Source organism: Vespula vulgaris, chromosome 14 (genome assembly GCF_905475345.1).
Source record: "Vespula vulgaris chromosome 14, iyVesVulg1.1, whole genome shotgun sequence".
Classification (NCBI taxonomy): domain Eukaryota; kingdom Metazoa; phylum Arthropoda; class Insecta; order Hymenoptera; family Vespidae; genus Vespula; species Vespula vulgaris.
The window spans coordinates 142,323-160,221 of record NC_066599.1 but is presented as its reverse complement, the minus strand read 5'-3'; the positions used below and the strand labels follow the sequence as shown (position 1 = coordinate 160,221).

The 17,899-nt window shown below is 46.0% G+C and overlaps 3 protein-coding genes and 2 non-coding genes across 16 annotated transcripts; 3 read left to right on the top strand and 2 right to left on the bottom strand.

Moving 5' to 3' along the window:
* Position 1: 1 nt before the first annotated feature.
* On the bottom strand, positions 2-3,552 carry LOC127068870 (protein ABHD18). 11 transcript variants are annotated; one of them, XM_051005220.1, is made up of 10 exons: positions 2,975-3,551; positions 2,712-2,796; positions 2,447-2,629; positions 2,174-2,286; positions 1,935-2,073; positions 1,641-1,838; positions 1,217-1,541; positions 1,039-1,083; positions 597-882; positions 2-520 (listed from the first exon to the last, which is right to left on the bottom strand). In XM_051005220.1, exons 1-10 carry the CDS (start codon positions 3,064-3,066, stop codon positions 460-462), a joined length of 1,527 nt encoding a protein of 508 aa, XP_050861177.1. In that variant the 5' UTR covers positions 3,067-3,551; the 3' UTR covers positions 2-459. The 11 variants fall into 11 exon arrangements, with proteins under 11 accessions (XP_050861177.1, XP_050861180.1, XP_050861178.1 ...); XM_051005223.1 differs by having other exon boundaries at positions 597-840; XM_051005221.1 differs by having other exon boundaries at positions 1,232-1,541.
* A 201-nt stretch (positions 3,553-3,753) lies between these two features.
* LOC127068873 (uncharacterized) lies at positions 3,754-6,890 on the bottom strand. 2 transcript variants are annotated; one of them, XM_051005236.1, is made up of 5 exons: positions 6,476-6,890; positions 5,453-6,036; positions 4,885-5,340; positions 4,136-4,399; positions 3,754-4,053 (listed from the first exon to the last, which is right to left on the bottom strand). In XM_051005236.1, exons 2-5 carry the CDS (start codon positions 5,866-5,868, stop codon positions 3,891-3,893), a joined length of 1,299 nt encoding a protein of 432 aa, XP_050861193.1. In that variant the 5' UTR covers positions 5,869-6,036; positions 6,476-6,890; the 3' UTR covers positions 3,754-3,890. The 2 variants fall into 2 exon arrangements, with proteins under 2 accessions (XP_050861193.1, XP_050861192.1); XM_051005235.1 differs by having other exon boundaries at positions 5,453-6,890.
* Positions 6,891-7,262: 372 nt separating this feature from the next.
* On the top strand, positions 7,263-7,335 carry Trnaf-gaa (transfer RNA phenylalanine (anticodon GAA)). The gene has a single exon. It is a non-coding gene; the product is annotated as a tRNA-Phe (tRNA).
* Positions 7,336-7,486: 151 nt separating this feature from the next.
* LOC127068877 (uncharacterized) lies at positions 7,487-17,833 on the top strand. Its single transcript, XM_051005241.1, has 4 exons — positions 7,487-8,509; positions 13,448-13,593; positions 16,787-17,084; positions 17,408-17,833. Exons 1-4 carry the CDS (start codon positions 8,443-8,445, stop codon positions 17,620-17,622), a joined length of 726 nt encoding a protein of 241 aa, XP_050861198.1. The 5' UTR covers positions 7,487-8,442; the 3' UTR covers positions 17,623-17,833.
* Trnal-caa (transfer RNA leucine (anticodon CAA)) lies at positions 13,866-13,983 on the top strand. The gene is made up of 2 exons: positions 13,866-13,903; positions 13,939-13,983. It is a non-coding gene; the product is annotated as a tRNA-Leu (tRNA).
* Positions 17,834-17,899: the final 66 nt, after the last annotated feature.

Here is a 17,899-nt window from a genome sequence, read left to right as displayed (position 1 = left end):
GTATTTTTAACGTTTTTATTCTTTTCCTTTCCATAACAAGTATCGTAATTATATCGCAGCGTATGGCACCGATTACGTACGGAGAAAACATCTTACAACTTTTATCCCAGTGTAAACATGTATATTCTTATATAAATACGGCAGAGATGTAAAGTCCTGCCCGTTGAAAAAACTTGACAAAAAATACAATTCCATAACGCGGCATCGCCTCGTCGGAAGCGATTCCAACTACTCCATATATGATAAAACTAACGATTTGTCTAACCCACGATTCGATTTACATTAAAAATGTTTACGTTCGAAATGTTACGTCGCAACGCGTTTCCTGTAATATCGCATCTACGAAGATCCTTCCTCGTATCTTCGTAAACAGCATGATTTTTCAACGATGACTCTTTCAACGACGATCGTTCCCCTTGTTTCGAACTATTTCCTCTATCGTAAAAGTATCGCGTATCGTCAACTAACGTCCAGAGGATATTTCTTCAATGATCGCTGAAATGCCTCGGCGATCGTCGATCTAAAATAAATAAAAACGTCGATAAGCGACTCGTACACGCAAGTTCGAATCGATTTCGGATAGGATAAATTTATACCTGAAGACTTTTTGGTGAAGGAGGTATGCGCTCACGTGACCGGCGTCGATGTAGCGTATCTCAGCTCCGGGCCAAATTTTTTCCAAACTCATACAACTATCTCGCGGTACGTAAGCGTCGTCGCGCGCACAGACAGCTATAATGAGCTCCGTATCGACGGGAACTTCAAAATTTTTTAAGTGCGTGCACTCGTCCATTATACCGCGCATAAATTGCAAGGCTTCCCTCTCACGCCATTTGGCGTCTGAAAATAGTGGATGCTTCGGTACGGGTAATAAGCAAACACCTGTTGCCAAAGAAATCTCAATATTATCATGCTTCTGTGCATCTTTGCTCGAGAACAGGGGGGGCGATATTGGAACGTAATATTCCAAGGATCGGTTAATTAAATTCAATTAAACAACGTGCTAAGTAGGGTTATTTTAAAGAAATTGCAACTTACGACGAAATGTTCTTCGTATATACGTACTTGTATACTCGTAAGCAACTGCATACGCAACAAAATATAAAATAAAACAATACAACTTTATAATTATCTAAATCAATGGAAATAATGGTTGTTTGGTTAATATCGAAGATTAGGTCGAAGAGAAAGACGCTAAGGTTTCAAAGCAACGCACTTGCACGTTTCTTACCCTTGAGTGCCTCTAAATCGTTTGATTTGAATTTATTCGAAATAAGGTTCAGAGAAAACAATTTCGCCGCGGATTTTTCTTCGGCTACTTGACGCGTCAAGTCTTTGCCTTTCCTGTACGTATTCCCTGGACGATCGTTATCGATTTTCTTCTCAATTTTATTGTCGTTCGGTCCGCCGTTGTCAGCCGCAGTCGTCAGACCGTCACCCTCGTCGTTACTACTCTTTTCAAATTCGTTCTTTAATCTATTTATTCTGTTCATGCTGGCGGGATAATGTTTGGCGAAATGCTGCCCAGCCAAGAACGCTTCCTGCCAGAAGTGTCAAGAAGAAGATTAGTCGATCCAGCCGGTAGACGAAGAGGCAACATTCGAGGGAGGAGAGTAATCCTCGAAAGGATTGGGACTTACCTCTTGATCGATGACTTTCACCATTTTTGCGAGATCGTTTTGATAAATTTCGTTGGAGAAATATTGGCTCTCTAAGAGATTCCAGTTTATGGAAGCGCTCATCACGCCTTCCGTGAAAACTGGCGAGGCCGTCGACCAAGAGAGACACGGTACCAGAGCTATAGGTTTTGGCCAGTTCGTAGCGGCCAATGATGCCATCTGTTAATTTACGTGACAGACCATTATTCGCAAAAAAGAAATTGCTCTTACAGCGCCGTCGTATCGACAAGAATTATTGCGACGAAGGATACTAACGTGTCCGCCCATGGATAGACCTGTCAGACCCAACGGTCCGAATCCTTGTTGCTCGCACCAATTCAACAAAACAATGGATTCCATTATCAAGCAGCCACCCATAATGAATATGTCGCTGACATTATGTAGACTCGAACGTCTACGCAACGTCGGATGAAAGTTTCGATAAGAACGCCAACTACTCGCACAATTAACGAATAACTTTATCCAGTACAAACCTTGAAGAATCGATTTCTTACATTTGATCTTTCGGTTTTCTCAATCCATAAAACGGATTTTCCAGAAGTACAGAAGCGATTCCAGATTCTTTGAGCAACGGTTTGGCAATCAGGTTCCTCCGACGCCAAAAGAACTAATTTTGGAAGCGAGATATCGCGACAGGGGTTTTTATAGAACGACGTAACGGGGGAAGGAAGAAAAAGAAAGAGAAAAAAAAATAAAGAAAAGACGTCAAAGGTTTCCTCGTTCGAGGCAAAGCGATTAGTTAGTTGTCGATCTATAATGAAACCTACGTGATCTCCTGTACCAGCAAGATGCAAACAAATGGGTTTTACTTTGTACGAGTTCCATCCACGCGGCAAAATAACTTGGAAGTACGCAGTTTTGGTTTTCTCCGGCATCATTCCAGACAGGTATAAGTCGAAAGGCGAAGTGAAAGAACCTTCTATTACGTGGCAGTCCGACCATTGTTCGTCCTGTCGAAAGGAGATAAGAAAAAGAGGAAACGTTTCAAGGAGATTGACTAGAATTTCTACGCTATCGGTCTACGTGACGTACCTTTGTTATGTTTATTGGATAATTACGAGGTATGAGATTGTAACAGGTCTCTCGATTAGCTATGACCTTCCTAAACTCGAATATCCTGAAATAAGAAGACTCGGTAGAATCGTGATATCGTTGTGCGTGGCACTTGCCTTTGATCCGATGAAACTATCGTTGGACCACGGGCTCCATTTACGAACTTTACGTAACGCATGCGAACGAACTCTGATAAACGTTGTCGCGCCGAACGACGAGCGCGGCTTCGAAGGTTCACTTACCTTTTCAAATTCTGAGGGTTACCCCATCCCTTTGTAAAGAACTTTGTCAGAAGAATACTTCTATAAACGGCATCCAAACGACTCGGAGGCATCGTTACGAATCAATCGATATTCGTACGATCTATGATCGGATTCCGGTGGAAAGTAACTTCCACGAGGTTTAATGCAGATTCAAATCCATTTTTGTATTTTGACGATCGAAGATTTTAGCATCACGCCGAGCATGTTTGAGGAGGTTATTATTCGATTAAATGAACGGCATATCGCAATTTGCCCTATTTTTACCCTATCGTCCGAAAAATATTTTGAACGGATAGACCAATCAGAGGAGGCCAAAAAAAAAATGCGTACGTAGACGAAAGCTAAGTACGCGACGTGCGCCTCGTGCGCGATCGACGCGACCGTATCGACTCGTTCGATTCTCGTTTTATTCGCATGACAGACACGCACTCTCCGCGTCGCCCGTTACATTCGCGAAAAGGGATATCACTCCTCGAATCGATCGTTTTGAATCTCGTAGATGCGATTTCCGCGTGGCGGCATCGAAGACCGATCGCGTCGGCTACTTTACGGCGCTCGCGCAATCGAGGCACGCTCCGATTGGTCAAAAAATTGGATTTGATACTTGCCTTTTGATTGGTCGCACGCATGACAACGCGTGACGACGTGCCGTGCGGGGGGAGGGGGGTATCGACGATATCCGACGAACGAGAAATAGCAGCGATCGTTTCTCGCGCCAAGTCTCCGAGAGGTGGTCATTGATTTATTCATTTTCCAAGTTCGATACAAAATTTCTACTTTATTTTCCTCAATATTATCGCCAAGTAATCTTTCCTTTTTCCGAGGAACGCGTTAACGCGTTCGTCTTCGGATACGTACGTTTCATCGTTATATCGAATCAGCGTTACGCTCGACGTCATTTGCCAACGGAAACGTGCAGCGGCGAACTCATAGACTTTTTCTTCAATTCGGCGATCCTCGTGTCGTCGAAATCGAGGGCCTTGTCGAACGACGAGTTGAGAACTTCATTAACGAACGATCGTACAAAGGAATATTTCAGTCCGTATCGTAGAAAATATCTGAAAGAAAGGAAAGATGTGAATACGTAGGTCGTCCCATCGATATCGTAATCGTTGACCGTTCCGGCAAAGATCTATTTACTTGTGCAAGTAGTATTTGATACGTTGAGAATAAGTCAAGGAAGAGTAGAAGATCGGCATTTCGATGCCCACGATGTCGGCGATGCATAACACTATCGTCTCAAAGTTGCAAACGGTCGTGAAGTAGAGATTTCCTTCGACGACGCATCTCGTCATATGTTCCCATTGCGGCTCGAGTCGTTGAAGAGCAGGCTTCGCCAGTTCGTCGATGTACCATCGACAACGAGCTTTCACGTCATCCAAGCTTCCCCGACAAATGTTTATCCTCATCGAGAAGAAAGAAAAAGGGAATACGTTTCTCGCTCGATCGTCCCCACTCGGACACAATTATCGATATTCGATCGAGCTTTGTCGATCTTAAACGTCCCAAGCGTCTACAATAGCCTACACGTATTCGTTTCTCCAAGTCGTTAAATTTATCGAACTTTGATTGAAAACTCGATCTATCGAATCCATTAATTTTAATCGCAGGGACGCAATCGAGCTCTGTCCAACGTCATTTTAAAGGAGGAATTATGAACTCGGGAAGAGGAAGAGCGAGCATAGCCTTTGGAGATAATAGGTAGGAAATCCAATCTCTAGTCTAGGAAAAAGTATGAAATTATCGTGGCTCGGTATTAGAAAGCGAGGATCGTGTCGCGCCGGGTGGTCCAGCTCGGTCCGGGACCGATCGCTTTTCACCTCTGCGCGCGCATTCGTCAAATCGTCGTTTCGCTGAACGCGCGAAAGGATCGAAAAGGTTCAACTTACTCCTCGTCGATTCCCAAGAGATAACCGATGCACCTCCAAACGTAACAGAAATTATCGAGGTCCTCGTCTGTCTTCGGATAAATGCCAAAGTGATCGGGATAAAGTACGGGCAGGCCCATGAAGCCGAACAGAGTATAGGCCATCTCCGATTGATTGATTCTCTTTGCGTTCGCATTCGTGCGTAAATATTTCGATTGCTCCGCGTACAACTGAGCCGACGACGAGTCCGGAGGCAATATCGTCGAAAAGTCATCCGTTATGAATCGAAGGGCCGGGCAGTAAGGGTCTCTTATAGCACTCTTCGATTCCATCTCCTCCCAATCGAATCGATTGACTCTCGTGCTCGCATCGAGGTGCATCCTCTTGACCGTTTGAATATCTTTGTACGCCTTCGTACCTTCGCACCAAGGATCTTCCGTATACCAGTTGCGTACGCGTTGACCGGTCGACAAATATCTTGAACAATTATCGTTTCGTTACTTCACTCGATGATCTTCCCTTCAAAGGCAACGAACTCTTTTCGTTTCAAGATCCATGTCTCGAAGGTCCGCCCACCTCCGACACTTACCTTTTGAACGCTAGATAAGGCGTGTGAGATTTCCGCGTCGCTATTATGGATCTCAAACTGTCGTCATGGCACAACAAAAGGAACAGACCGTAGAGCTGCCCTAGGAAAAATCCTGCGATGTTGTCGCGAGCGAAACGCTGGCCCTTTCGAAACTTCTCTCTATCTAGCCAGTCCGGCTTTTCGGGAGACGACGGTCCATCGTGGTTACCGAGAAAATTTATAAAGTAAAGATTGCGTATATGTGTCTCCGAAAGAAGATTCAAACGTTTCCCAAAGATCCCTTCGAGTTCCTTTCGCGTTTCGTCGTAACTTCGCTCGGTGATCTTATTCCAAAAATCAACGTCGCCATACAACTCCTTCACCAACGATTCGAACTCCTCTCTCTCCTCCTCCTCGTCCTCCTCCTCGGTTTTCATCTTTTCGCGCACTCTTATCGCGTGTTGATCCGTTGCTCGACGTTACAGGACTGAACGATCGCTCGTCTATCAACCGTAATTTATCTCCTTTCCTTTTCTCGTGAAATATTTGAAAATGGAATCATCGTCGAAGACGACTCCTGATTGACCCAAAACGAACTAATTTATCTGTAAAGAATGTCAACATTGCATCGAGTCAGTTAGATTGCGTCAGGGTTCACGACAGATATGTCAATTGGCAATATTTCTATCCAGAAGAGAAAATTTGTTTGTATCCCGAATCTTTCGTCATTTATTGTATCATGTGTTTTCTTTAAATGTTATCGAAGCAGGAACCGTGGCCTCGTCGATTATTACCGCCTAAGATATCGAATGGAGTAGCTTTTCCGTAATGGTCGCGCGATCGCAGCGTAGTCTTCGAGAACGAGAGTACTCGTACGACCGTCGCATTACGTCGCATTAGTTTTTCGAACAAAGTCAAGGTGACCTTGGAACGTCGAATCGACGCGATAAGAAGCGACGGTGGCAAAGAGAATTGGAATTGGAAGAGCTATTACTTCTGACCGTTGCACGTTACAACCGGCCTTTTACCAATCGTCGTACTTACGACCACGAATGCGTTTTCAACAGTCACACTTTTCCCCCGCAAATCCTCGTAAATGCAATGGAAGCTTCAAGCGTATCTATTCTCGCGTCCGCGTTACGTTCGTAGGTGATCCTCGTACGAGTAAATTTAATTCTCTGGGCATCGATCGCTGCACTTGCAATTTTTTAAGCATGCGCCAAACCGTCCGAACCGTCTAGAATAGAATACTCTTCTTCGTTGGAAAGCATCTATCGTTGGAAGCATCCGAATGGAATTACATATCTAGCTTTAGATTCCACTCGTCGGTTTCGATTCTACCGTTCGTATCGGGTAGAAGGACAGGAAATTCAGGGCAAAATATTATTTAAATATTTTGCCCGCGTTAAACGATCCTTTCCGCGGAGGAAACCGATTCGAATTGGAGCAGGCGTCTCGATTCGCGAAAGAAACTTTCGTTCGCGAGCGGGCAACTAAGATCTTCCGACGTTTTACCGACCGATAAAGAATGGATCTTTTCGATATCGACGAGGTAGAGCCCTGCGATATCCGGCGTTGAAGCTTACCAACGGACGTTTCAAACCTTTGCTCAAATGTCAGCTCCGTCGATAAACCGTCGATCTCGAGATATTTCGCGAGATACATTATCGTCGCTCGATAAAATTGATCCGACGATCGCGAAACGCGTCCTTTCGCGATCAAAAAGATTCTTCGTCGTCGTCGTCGTCGTCGTCGTCGTAAATCACGTCGGATCGAAGCGACGTTGAAAGCATTCACGAGTTAATCGTAACTTTACGAAGGAGTCCCCATGGCCGAAATAGCTCAGTTGGGAGAGCGTTAGACTGAAGATCTAAATGTCCCCGGTTCGATCCCGGGTTTCGGCAACGCGCTCGCGCGGACTTTTTTTTTACCCCTCCTTTCTTTCTTCCGCTCGAGAGACGTTTCCTTTCCTGCTACTTTGTCCTGTACTTTTATTCGTTCTTCTGGCTCGTAAAATATAGCCGCGGGCGTTTAGATTTTAATTTGGACGTTACTTCGAAGAAGGCTGGTAAAGTGACGTCGGAGGACGTGGGAGGCGCAACGCGATTCGATTCGACGCGGCCATGTGCGCGCGCGCGTATCTATGCACACGCACACGTGTATCGACTTTCGCGAAAGAAGCGCGTACGATGGTACCGGAAATGCAGCCGCCTCATACATCTCCCATATATTTCCAAGGCGACAGTGGAGCTGAAATTTACGACGTACGCGTAACGCGCGGCCTTGGGAAGCCGGAACGGGAATAGCCTGCGCGTTTGACGTCGAGGGAAGTATCGATCCTTCCGCCGATGGACGAAGACACGACACGGTGCTGGAGAAGACGTCGGGTCGATCGCAATTCGACGACAACCTTTCGATCGAATCTCGAGGGATCGAGCTCGCTTCTTTTCGAACGGGGTGGTTTGAACCGCGCCCTTTCGATTGGTTCGTCGTCGCGCATGCGTGACTCTCTCGTTTCGCTTCTCTGCGCTCGTCGAGCTGTTTCGGTTCTTCGGTCCACTTGACAGTCGACAGTCGGAATTACGATAGAGGGGAAGTCGCGCTCGTTCGTTCTTCTCGCTCGATGAGAGACAACGCAAGGATGCGACGATCGGGCCGATCCTGAGAATTTCAGTCAGTTTTACTCTCCGACGGATCATCAGGCTCCCGGTGGATCGGAATTCCAGAGCGAGCAACGATCGCGATCGAGGAGCGATACGCGGAAGGAGAGCTCGCACTCGTGGGACGCATTCGATAGAACGTTGAGAGTCGTCGTTCGATCTTCGTATCCTTTCTTCCTCCTTCCCGTTTCCGTCGCGAAGAAGGAAGAAGGACCGAGAACGTGCTTCGCGACTCGTGCCTCTGCTCGACCTTAGTACCAGAGAGTCATTGTTTTCGTTCGCCCGCTCGCTCGAGAGAGACAGATTCCAAGAACAAGAAGAGAAGGCGCAGGAAGGAAGGAAAATCGCAAAATGACTACGTCGCGCGTTATCCTCCTCGTCCTTTATCTGCTTCGCCAAGCCGAACCTTCTCAAGCAAGTAAGTTTACGTCGTTGTTAAGCGGGACACCTGTAGTATACCTCGATCCACGAACACGCGGATCGCAACTTCGCGGCGTGCTCCTACTCGCGCGCGTCCTTTCCATTAAGCGTATAGATTCTCGTCGACGTCTCATCCGTTATCGTCTTAGCTGTTCGCGCGTAAAGTTCGCGACTCGATCGACGCGACGGAAATCTTTCTACGTGATTTCTCCTCTCTAAGGGCGCGAACGAAGCTCTCGGATCGCCTCTCCTCGCGTATCGTGGAACGCGTTCTCGTTAGCCTCGTCGAACAGACCGTACGAAATGCTAGCGATTCTCGTTCCGTGGGAAACGATCTCTTCTTATGGACGTCGGACGTGCGACGGAAGGATATTAAGAAGCGGTGGTGGAAGGACAGAGGTTCACGGAAACGCGATCTCTTTCCAAGGTCCGCCCGCCCCGATGCAATTCGATTCCGCTCTTTTGACTCGACGCGCGACGACTCGAGGCGATTCCCTTTCCCGATGTAACGATTAGCAACGACTACCGAAACGAGCAGCGCGCTAGATTCGAACGGAATTCGAAATCTCGGACGCGATGAATTTCCCGAGTCATCGGTTCGCTCGACTCCTTCCGAACGATCTCCCTTCTTCGCTCCTCGTAGGATCGAAAGGAACCTTTCGGTGGGGTGGGGGCGCGTTTGACGCTTTACTCGCGAAATTGGGTCGTGCCGCTCCACGGATTCGATCAAGTACCCGTTGAAAGACTCTCGTTTATCTTCCAACGAAAGAACCAAGTTTCGCCGATACGCGCGCCTGCGAAATTCAACGCTCGACGTTTGGACGACGACGACCTCGCCATTCGTAAGAATCGAGCTTAATCGCTCGGACTCGGTTAAGTCGAATCGTACGCGCTTCGTTCGTACTTCCCGCGAATTTCTCCTCTTCTCCTTTCGCGAATGATCGCTCTTAATCCCGTGAGCGTTCCTCGACGACGAACATCTCCCCCTCCTCTCTCTCTCTCCCTCTCTCCTTCGGAATCTTTTCTACGTTTAATCGCTAATATCGAAGCAACGAGTCCGGTCTTCCGTCCTATCCGATTACTCCTCCACGATACGAAATTCAGTCGATGAAAAAGAGATAATACTCGAAGCTATTACGTTCTGAGAATTTTCTTGAATGCCGTAAGCCACGGTGACGATCGAGAAAGATAGAAATTGCACGTAGACGGGCGCTCAGCCAAGGGGATTTGCGGATTAGTATCGTCCTCGTGTTCCTCCTCGAATAGAAAGACTGCGCGTCCCCGGACGGAAAATGAAGACTCTCCTTCGAAAGCTTTCGACGCTTCGTCCCCGTCTCATCTTTGATTCTCCCTGAATCGTTCGAAACGAGAGGAAGAAATAATAATCATCGATCGCTTACGCATTCGTTGATATAAACGAAACGTCCCGGTCCGTCGAGATGTTCCAAATAATTACGACTTTCGTACGGGGAAATCCGTAGCGAGCGCAAACTTTGATCGCAACGAATAGACATTTCCAAACGAATTGGTTTCGACGGTGAAAAGGCAGTTTGACGTACGTTTTACGTCTCGCGCAACGAGGAACCACGAGGAATAATGGAGCGAACGTCGTTCGAGCTGAGCGAGAAACGTACGTTTACCTACCACGTACCTACGTATACACGCGAGTCGTTACGCGCGTGGAAAATTGGATAGCACGTCGTACCGCAGAACGAATGAAGGCCGCGCTCGGCCCACGCGATTGGCTATCGAGGCGTGCACCCTTCGGCATATCAACCAATCGGGAAAGTGCTTTCGATGCGGCGGCCGGGAGAGGGGTCGGCGAAGGGCCAAGGTTCCTTCTACGATCTTTCGTCCTTCTCGTTGCTAACGCGTCGTAGGGCCGACTTTGAACAAATTATCGGGGGCGAATCGCGCGTTGGTCGGAAAATCGTAAACGGCAGAGAACGTTTGCCAACGTCGACGAGAACGATCTTGCGAACGCATATGCGTCGTGTGCGTCGTATGCGTCGCGTTCGCGATGGCGGACACATACCCGTTCGAGAATTCTCTTGATCGTTGCTGCGAACGACATTCTAATTGCACCGATTAGAAACGACGGAACGTCCTACGCGTATACCAACCAAACTACCGAGATATCCCTTTCGTCGAGTTTATTTTCCATTTCGTTCTAAGCGTAACTTCCTACCGACATGAGAATCCTTTCTCTTCGGGAATTTTATGCGCGACAGAAGATTCGATTTATCCGATAGCCAGCGCGCGATACGAACTCGTCGTTGTTAATTAAATCTCGGCCGTTAAACGGATAGTCCTGATTCCCTATTCACCGTTCCTGGTGGGAACGATAGGTATCTGGAGCGTCGCGCTCGCACGGACTCGATTCCTTTCCGAAACGAAAAGTACCGAGCTCGAGAAAGACCTTTTCCTATACTTTAAAACGACGTTATAAAAGAAATTTCCAAAAGACGCGAAACGGGGGGAGAGAGAGAGAGAGAAAATAAACGTTTAAACTCGTTAATTGTCATCCTTTCGACTTGTCCCAGTACTTTAAGTTCTTCGCAAGGAATTCTTCGTGTTACGTGCAATTTCCAAGTTCCTTTTGTCTCTCTTCGTCGGTTCGTGACGGAAGCATTTTTAATTAGGCTTCTGGATGCCCCAGGTGCTACCCGCCGTCTTCCATACACATACCTATTTACGTTAGTTGTACATACCCGTCGAAACGACTCTGAGATAACGCAGAGAGCTACCGTTTTCCACCCTATACGTTTCGAATATTACTTATCAACTTTACTCGTTTTTCGTTCAAAGGATTCGCGTCGTCATTTGTTAGTCAACGATCTCTCGATCTCCGTGCACATATTTATCTGCGCGTCTGGTATCTCTGTAGAAGCGATGGCGATATGAAAGAAGACGAAAGGAGAAGACGGGCAAAAGAACGAATAAATCGGCTTGATTTTTCGACTCTTCGTGACTCGAGAGAGAGAGAGAGAGAGAGAAATGAAAAGCACTCGTGCAAAACTCAAACAGGCACTCGATTGATCTCAAAGCTTGGCTTTAATCGGTCGATCGTGGTTGCCAATACGGTTATCGTCGATATCGTTTGTACGCGTAAAGAATAGCGAATGGGGAAAGGCAATGAAGTCACGGATGATGGACGTTTACCGGTGTTGCTCGTCGACAATAAATATCAAAAGTTGGGTGTCCCGATTAAACGTGGACCGCGCGTAGCTGAGCAACACCGTGAGGCGCTTGGCCATGAGCTTGACAGATCTGCTAGCTGATCGATATTTACTAGCAACGGCCATTGTTGCGAACGCTTCTCTCTCCTCCCTCCCGTTCTCGCTCTCTCTTTGTCTCTTTATCTATCTCCTTTCTCTTTCCATCTAATGTCACCTTTCATCGTCAACCATCGTCGTTTCCTTTCATCGTCGGATCTCGACGTCAATTTCTCCGTATTATTCAAAATTGTCTCCATCCTATGCATTCATCGGGCAAACCGATATTTCCGATGCTCGTAAGTATATCGGCGATTCTTCCGTCTCTCTCTCTCTCTCTCTCTCTCTGCATCCGTCTGACCACTCGTCGAACGAGCCATTTTACTTAAAAGTAGAGAGACGTAATGGGAAAATCGTGTCGTCCCTTTGCTCGCGATCGTTCCTCGTTGAATTCGAAAGTTATTAAAGGTCGCGTTTGAAAGTTGCGAAGAATTTATAGGAAGAGTTAATGAATTTTCTTTCAAAGGTAAATTTGCAAAGACCGAAAGTTTTTAAAGAAGGAAAAACGAAGAGGAGACGTTAAAAGTCGAGGAGATTTATCGAAAGTTTATGGATATTGTTCGACACGTTGAGTGGACAATTTATGTCCAATACAAATATCAATGACGCAGTTTAAGGCAGAGATCTTTGGATAAACGAGTAATTAAAAAGCAGCGTTCGAAAAGATAAAAATTTTATAATATTGCGCAAGGGGAAAAAACAAACGTGACTCGTTAATTAGCTGTGCAAATAAATGAAGAGAAACTTGCTCGTCTTTTTCGCTCGACGCATTGAAATTTAAATGAAATTCTTCGCGTTTGAATACGGATGCGTTATTACTTTTTATCAGGTGCTCGATAGATATAGGTTATATCGAATATTCGAGGAATTTTATTAATTACGGGATAATACGCGGCGATTTTTACGGCGATCGTTTCGATAAACGCTCCGGCTACTGCCTTAGCCGAGGAAAACGCGTATATTCGTACGTCTCGTTTCCGCGGACATTAAAATGTCGTGACATGTCTTTTTACGGGCATTAGTCGTACGAATAAAGGGATACATTCTTCGCACGTCGCGTTATAACGATTGTGAACTTTTTATCGAGACGTTCGCCATATCGAATGCGCCATTTTGAATCCTCTTTGTTCGACGTTGCATTCGAGCTAAAGGATTTACGAGGACCGGATAAGTAGTGCATACGGTTTTGTCCATGTAATTTATCCGCATACGTTTCGAGTCGAATCGAGAGACGATGTAAGCGTTGCATTTACGAGAGCGACACCGGAGTAAGTGGCACGTACGTAGCTGTCTTTTCTCTCTCCCTCTCCCGCCCCGCCCCCTCCCTCCTTTCTCGAAGCTAGACGATAGGGATAGAGTTGGCAGCACAGATCGATGCGACGATCCTTCGTCCGTTCTCTCGCTCCGAAGCGCGACACACGAGCGAAGGAACGCGCGCACCTATCCAAAGTCGTCTCCTTTTCTAAGCCACGTGAGATACGTGCGGCGCGTGTACGCGCGCCCGCGCAAACTACGCGTCCAACGAAAAAAATCATTCGGTATTACCCGTTTCCTTCGCGATTTTCTTTCTTGTCATATACTTATCGTCGTCTTTCTTCCCTCTACCATCCTTACCTTCATTATTGCGGAAAGGAAGCTTTCATCGTTGTTTCTCGTTGCAGTATCCGGCAGAGGTAACAGCCAGGTTCTTCTCGGAGAAGTCGACATCGCGGTTAGAGACGACGGTTCCGCCAGCGAGATCACCACGGAGGAGCCTTATTTGAAAAAATGTATCGTCGATGGGAACGCCTATTCGCACAGTCAGACGGTACCAACAAAATCTTTAATAATTCGTCTCGCGAGATCATTTTCCATCGTTGCTCTTTTCCTTTTTTCTTTCTTTTTTTCTTTTTTTTTTTTTTTTCGAACGATAATTCATCGGACTCCCGTTTAATTCGCAAAAGAAAACGAATCGAAAACTTTATCCGAAGCGTTTTGTTCTCAAAGGAAGATAAAAGCGAGAAGAAAGGTAAAGTTATTTGGCGCGACGCGCCAAGAGAACGAGCGAATGAAGCATAATATAGAGAACGTCTCCAACATGTCAGGATGGCCGAGCGGTCTAAGGCGCCAGACTCAAGGTTGATACCTTACCCGTTCGAAGCGGGTTCGAGGCTTCTGGTCCTCTCTGAGGGCGTGGGTTCGAATCCCACTTCTGACAAAATTTTTTTTTTTTCGTTTTATCATTATTTCCCATTCTCTATCGACTCGATACGTCGTATATTATCGAATGTAATTTTTTTCTTTTTTTATCGATCATTATATCTATTATATTAAATATCTCTCAAAGCGAAAGATAACGTGCCACGGAGGAGAGTTAAACTTTTCTCCTCGGTCCCTTGGGTCTATGATCTCTATCGATTCGTTTCTTTATACTTTGAAGATCGGTTAAATATCATTTCCTCGTACACGCGCGTTACGAGTTTTGAGAGACGAAGGACTTTTCCGGATAGTCCGTCAACGTCGCGAAAGCGATCTCTTCGTATCTAATAAATTCTGCTAATGGCAAAATTCGAAGCTACCGAAGTATCGGACTCGGACGAATAATAAATAGTCAGGAGCTTTCATGCCGATCGAGACGTATGCGTCTCGAGAGTAATAACGCGGGATTTTTGTGAAAATCCGTGTGTGCTTTCGGATCGTATGTACGTACGCGCACACAGAGTACGCATACGTAAATAGCCGGGCTAGTAGAAGTAATCCCCGTAGTCGCTACTAATTGAAATAGGATGTAGGCATACCCTTATCGGAAAATACCGACGTGGATCTTTGATAATGAATCTGGTAACGTAATAAATTAAATCGCAACCGTGCGCGGTTCGTCTTTGAACGAAAATTTTCTCGTAATTCGATTAATATAACGCGAGTACAAATCTGCACTATCTTCCTTTCGGCAGATTTTAATCGACGTTAATTAAGTTAATCTTTAGCGATCGACGATATCGTCTCGTTCGTACGTAGCATGAAAATTCATTAACATTTATTTGGAAATGCCGGCCCTCCTCCCTGCCCTTAATCTGCTTCAGCAAACAATGCCATTTTAATGCAAACACGGTACACGATATACGCCGACGAAATGAGGTCACGCGAGATTGTAATATCTCGGTTTTACGTATGTACATAAAGCGGCAAAAAACAATAATCTTTCGGTTAATAACGTAACTCCAGCTACCAGCGTCGCACTGGCTCACGCTTTGCCTTATGTTTTATTCATGAAACTCCCTTTTATTCTTAGGATTTATTCGTTGGATTTTTGTCTGCGCGCTCTCCCCCCCCCCCCCCCTTCCTCTCTCCGTTCGTTTCCGTGCGATAATTCTCCAACAATGGCCAAGTGAAATAGGCTTGAAAAGTTCGGACACGAGTGCGACGCGTTCAGAGTACGTCCTAAACTCGAAACTCGAAGAAACAGATTCCAAGGTTTCGAGCGAATTTGTTTCTCGGCTTACTTCGAGGAGGACCTTCTTTTGACCGGAGCTTTCGGTGGGTCGCTATATCGAAAAGTGGACAAAACATGTTCGTCGCTATCTCTCGGGTACGAACAAATCCAAGAAATACCAACTTGTGGAAAGTACGTAAAACGTCTTCCACTTTTTATTATTTCTCCTGTCTCTTCTCCTTCCAACGGCCTACTTTTTTCTCCTTTCTTTTTCTCTTTTAGAAAAGTACGAAAGACATGTATCTCTATCGATAGCCGTATGTTTTGTTCTAGTACGCGTTCTTTCGTCCGGCGAGCGGCAGTCCACCTGTTTATTTTCTTATTCGCTTTACACGTATCTTCGATCGTTTAATGACATCGATTAAAGCGTACTTGGCGATGCTTCGAGCATCTTGTACCCCTCGTATTCCGCCTGTGTAATCGCGCTGTTCGTGCGTCGGAAAGGTCAGGCGATACACGAACCGTCCTCGTAGAAGACAAGGTAAACGATGTACGCAACGTCCGACACGATTTTGACCGATTTTTTTGCAACTCGGATGCTTCGCGAAAGGATGGATTCGTAAAAGCATTCTCGTAAAAATAAATTATTCCCGTAAAATTGATATTACATGCATCTCCGTGCAACGAATATGCGACAGAGACGGGTAATGTCGCCTCGTGCTCCCGCGTCCAATTAGTAACGCAGCAAGTTTCGCCGCGCGCGAAAAGAGGTCGAAAGCTCCCCGGCAATGGCGCTCGTATGTCCTGTCGCAAGATACTTTCTTCCTCCTCCTCTTCTTTAAACGGTTATCGTCGAAACGCGTTTTATTCGCAACCTTTTCTTTTTGCGCTTTTATCTTTACAGAGCCGAGAGAGGAGAGAATTTATTTTACACGCTCGCATAACGTACATAGCAATCTAGAAATCAGATCACCCGTGAAAAATTCCTATTCGCATTATTGCGAACGGTTAAATGCCTGTGTCGTACGACGGAACGACGGTTTAATCATTTGACGAATTTACCGGTACTGATATCATTTCGGTTTCGAAATGCAGAAACGTTGGTTTCCAATTGGCCCGCGTAATAATAATACGGCTGAAGCTGGGTATTATGCAACTATTGCGGTCAGCGAGCTCGCGACAGAGAATTTGGATTTTCGCAATGTGAAAATGACGTTGATATCGAGCGCGTCTTCTCGACAAAGATCGCGCCTATAAAATAACAAAGATTATTTCAAATTTTATTTCACCACCGAAATAATCGCGTTTCGCGATATCGTGTCAATGGTAAATCGTGTTTCTTCGTCGCTCGAAGCTTTCCAATTTCGCGCAATGATCGCTGCCGCAAGAGATAACTGAAAACGGGTGAGAGAGTGAGAGAGGGGGGGGGGGGAGAGCGCGCGGCCGACGCCGACGGTTCGATACTTTGCAATCGACATTTATTACAAAAAAAGAAAGAAAGAAAAAAAGGGAAAAGCAAAAAGTGCAAAATGAAAAATGAAACGAAACCAAACGTGGATAAATAAAAGAGAATCTTTTGCCGTTTCAGATACCGTCATACGACGTCAACTCTCATTGCCTCTGCGTCGCCGGCGAGGTTTATTGTTGGTGGCAAAATTATAATCCGAGTACCGACTCCTCGATCGGTTCTGCCTCGTCATTATCGACGACGTTAGGAAGCAATTATACTCCGATGTTGGAAGTAAGCACGGACACTGCCGATAGTTCTGAAGCTTCTGGTGATTATCTTATCGAAGAAACTCTCGTCGGGCAATCACAAGGACGCGTCGAAATCAATTCGACGTACTCGACTACGCCGTCTGCTCCAACGACGTGCCTCGTCATGGGTACTTGAATTATTTTCTTTCGGAAGAACGTTCGTAAAGAAAATGACGAGATCGAACTTGATCGATCGATGATTCGTCGACGAGTACTGCGACCTTGAAACATACCTTTATTACCTTTATTCGAACGAAACGTTAAAGCTTCTCCTCTCGAACGTACGCGAAATACGTGGAACGTCCCGTTGAAAGATGCATTTAGCGCTAAAACTTGGAAGCTCTTTTTTTCTTTTCGAAAGAGGGAGAAAGCTCGTTGGCGGAGGCCGCGAAAAGGAATCAAGTGGACGAGGAAACGTACCAAAGACGTCTCTCTTTCTCTCTGATTGCAGGAAGGGAGTATCGAGAGGGCGAGGTACTGCCGCATTCGACCGGAAACTGCGTCGAATGCAGCTGCGGCTCGGAGGGTCGGGTCGAGTGTTCTCCTCGAGATTGCGTACCTCTAAGGCCTGAGTTACCGGTCGCACCGGATATACCCGAACCACCCGGCGCTGATTTCGAGGTCTTCGATTTGGCACGAGACCGAGGGATCGACGAGGGATTTTAATAAGATTCTTATTCCTTTTTTCTTCTTCCTCCTTCGTTTCCTTCACCTCTTTCCTTTTTCCACCGTCTATTCGTTCCAGCGAGTGTCGCGATGGCTCTGCTCGTTCCTTTACCAACGTCGTTAACCTTTTAACAAATTCGTTACCCGTCTATATCTCGTCGCTCTCGAAGCAACGATTCCCTTTGAAAAGAAAAGAAACAAAAAAAAACACGCAACGATCTTATCTCTTCTTTTGATTTAGAACAGAGTTCGCGTTCGCAATGGATCATACGGATCA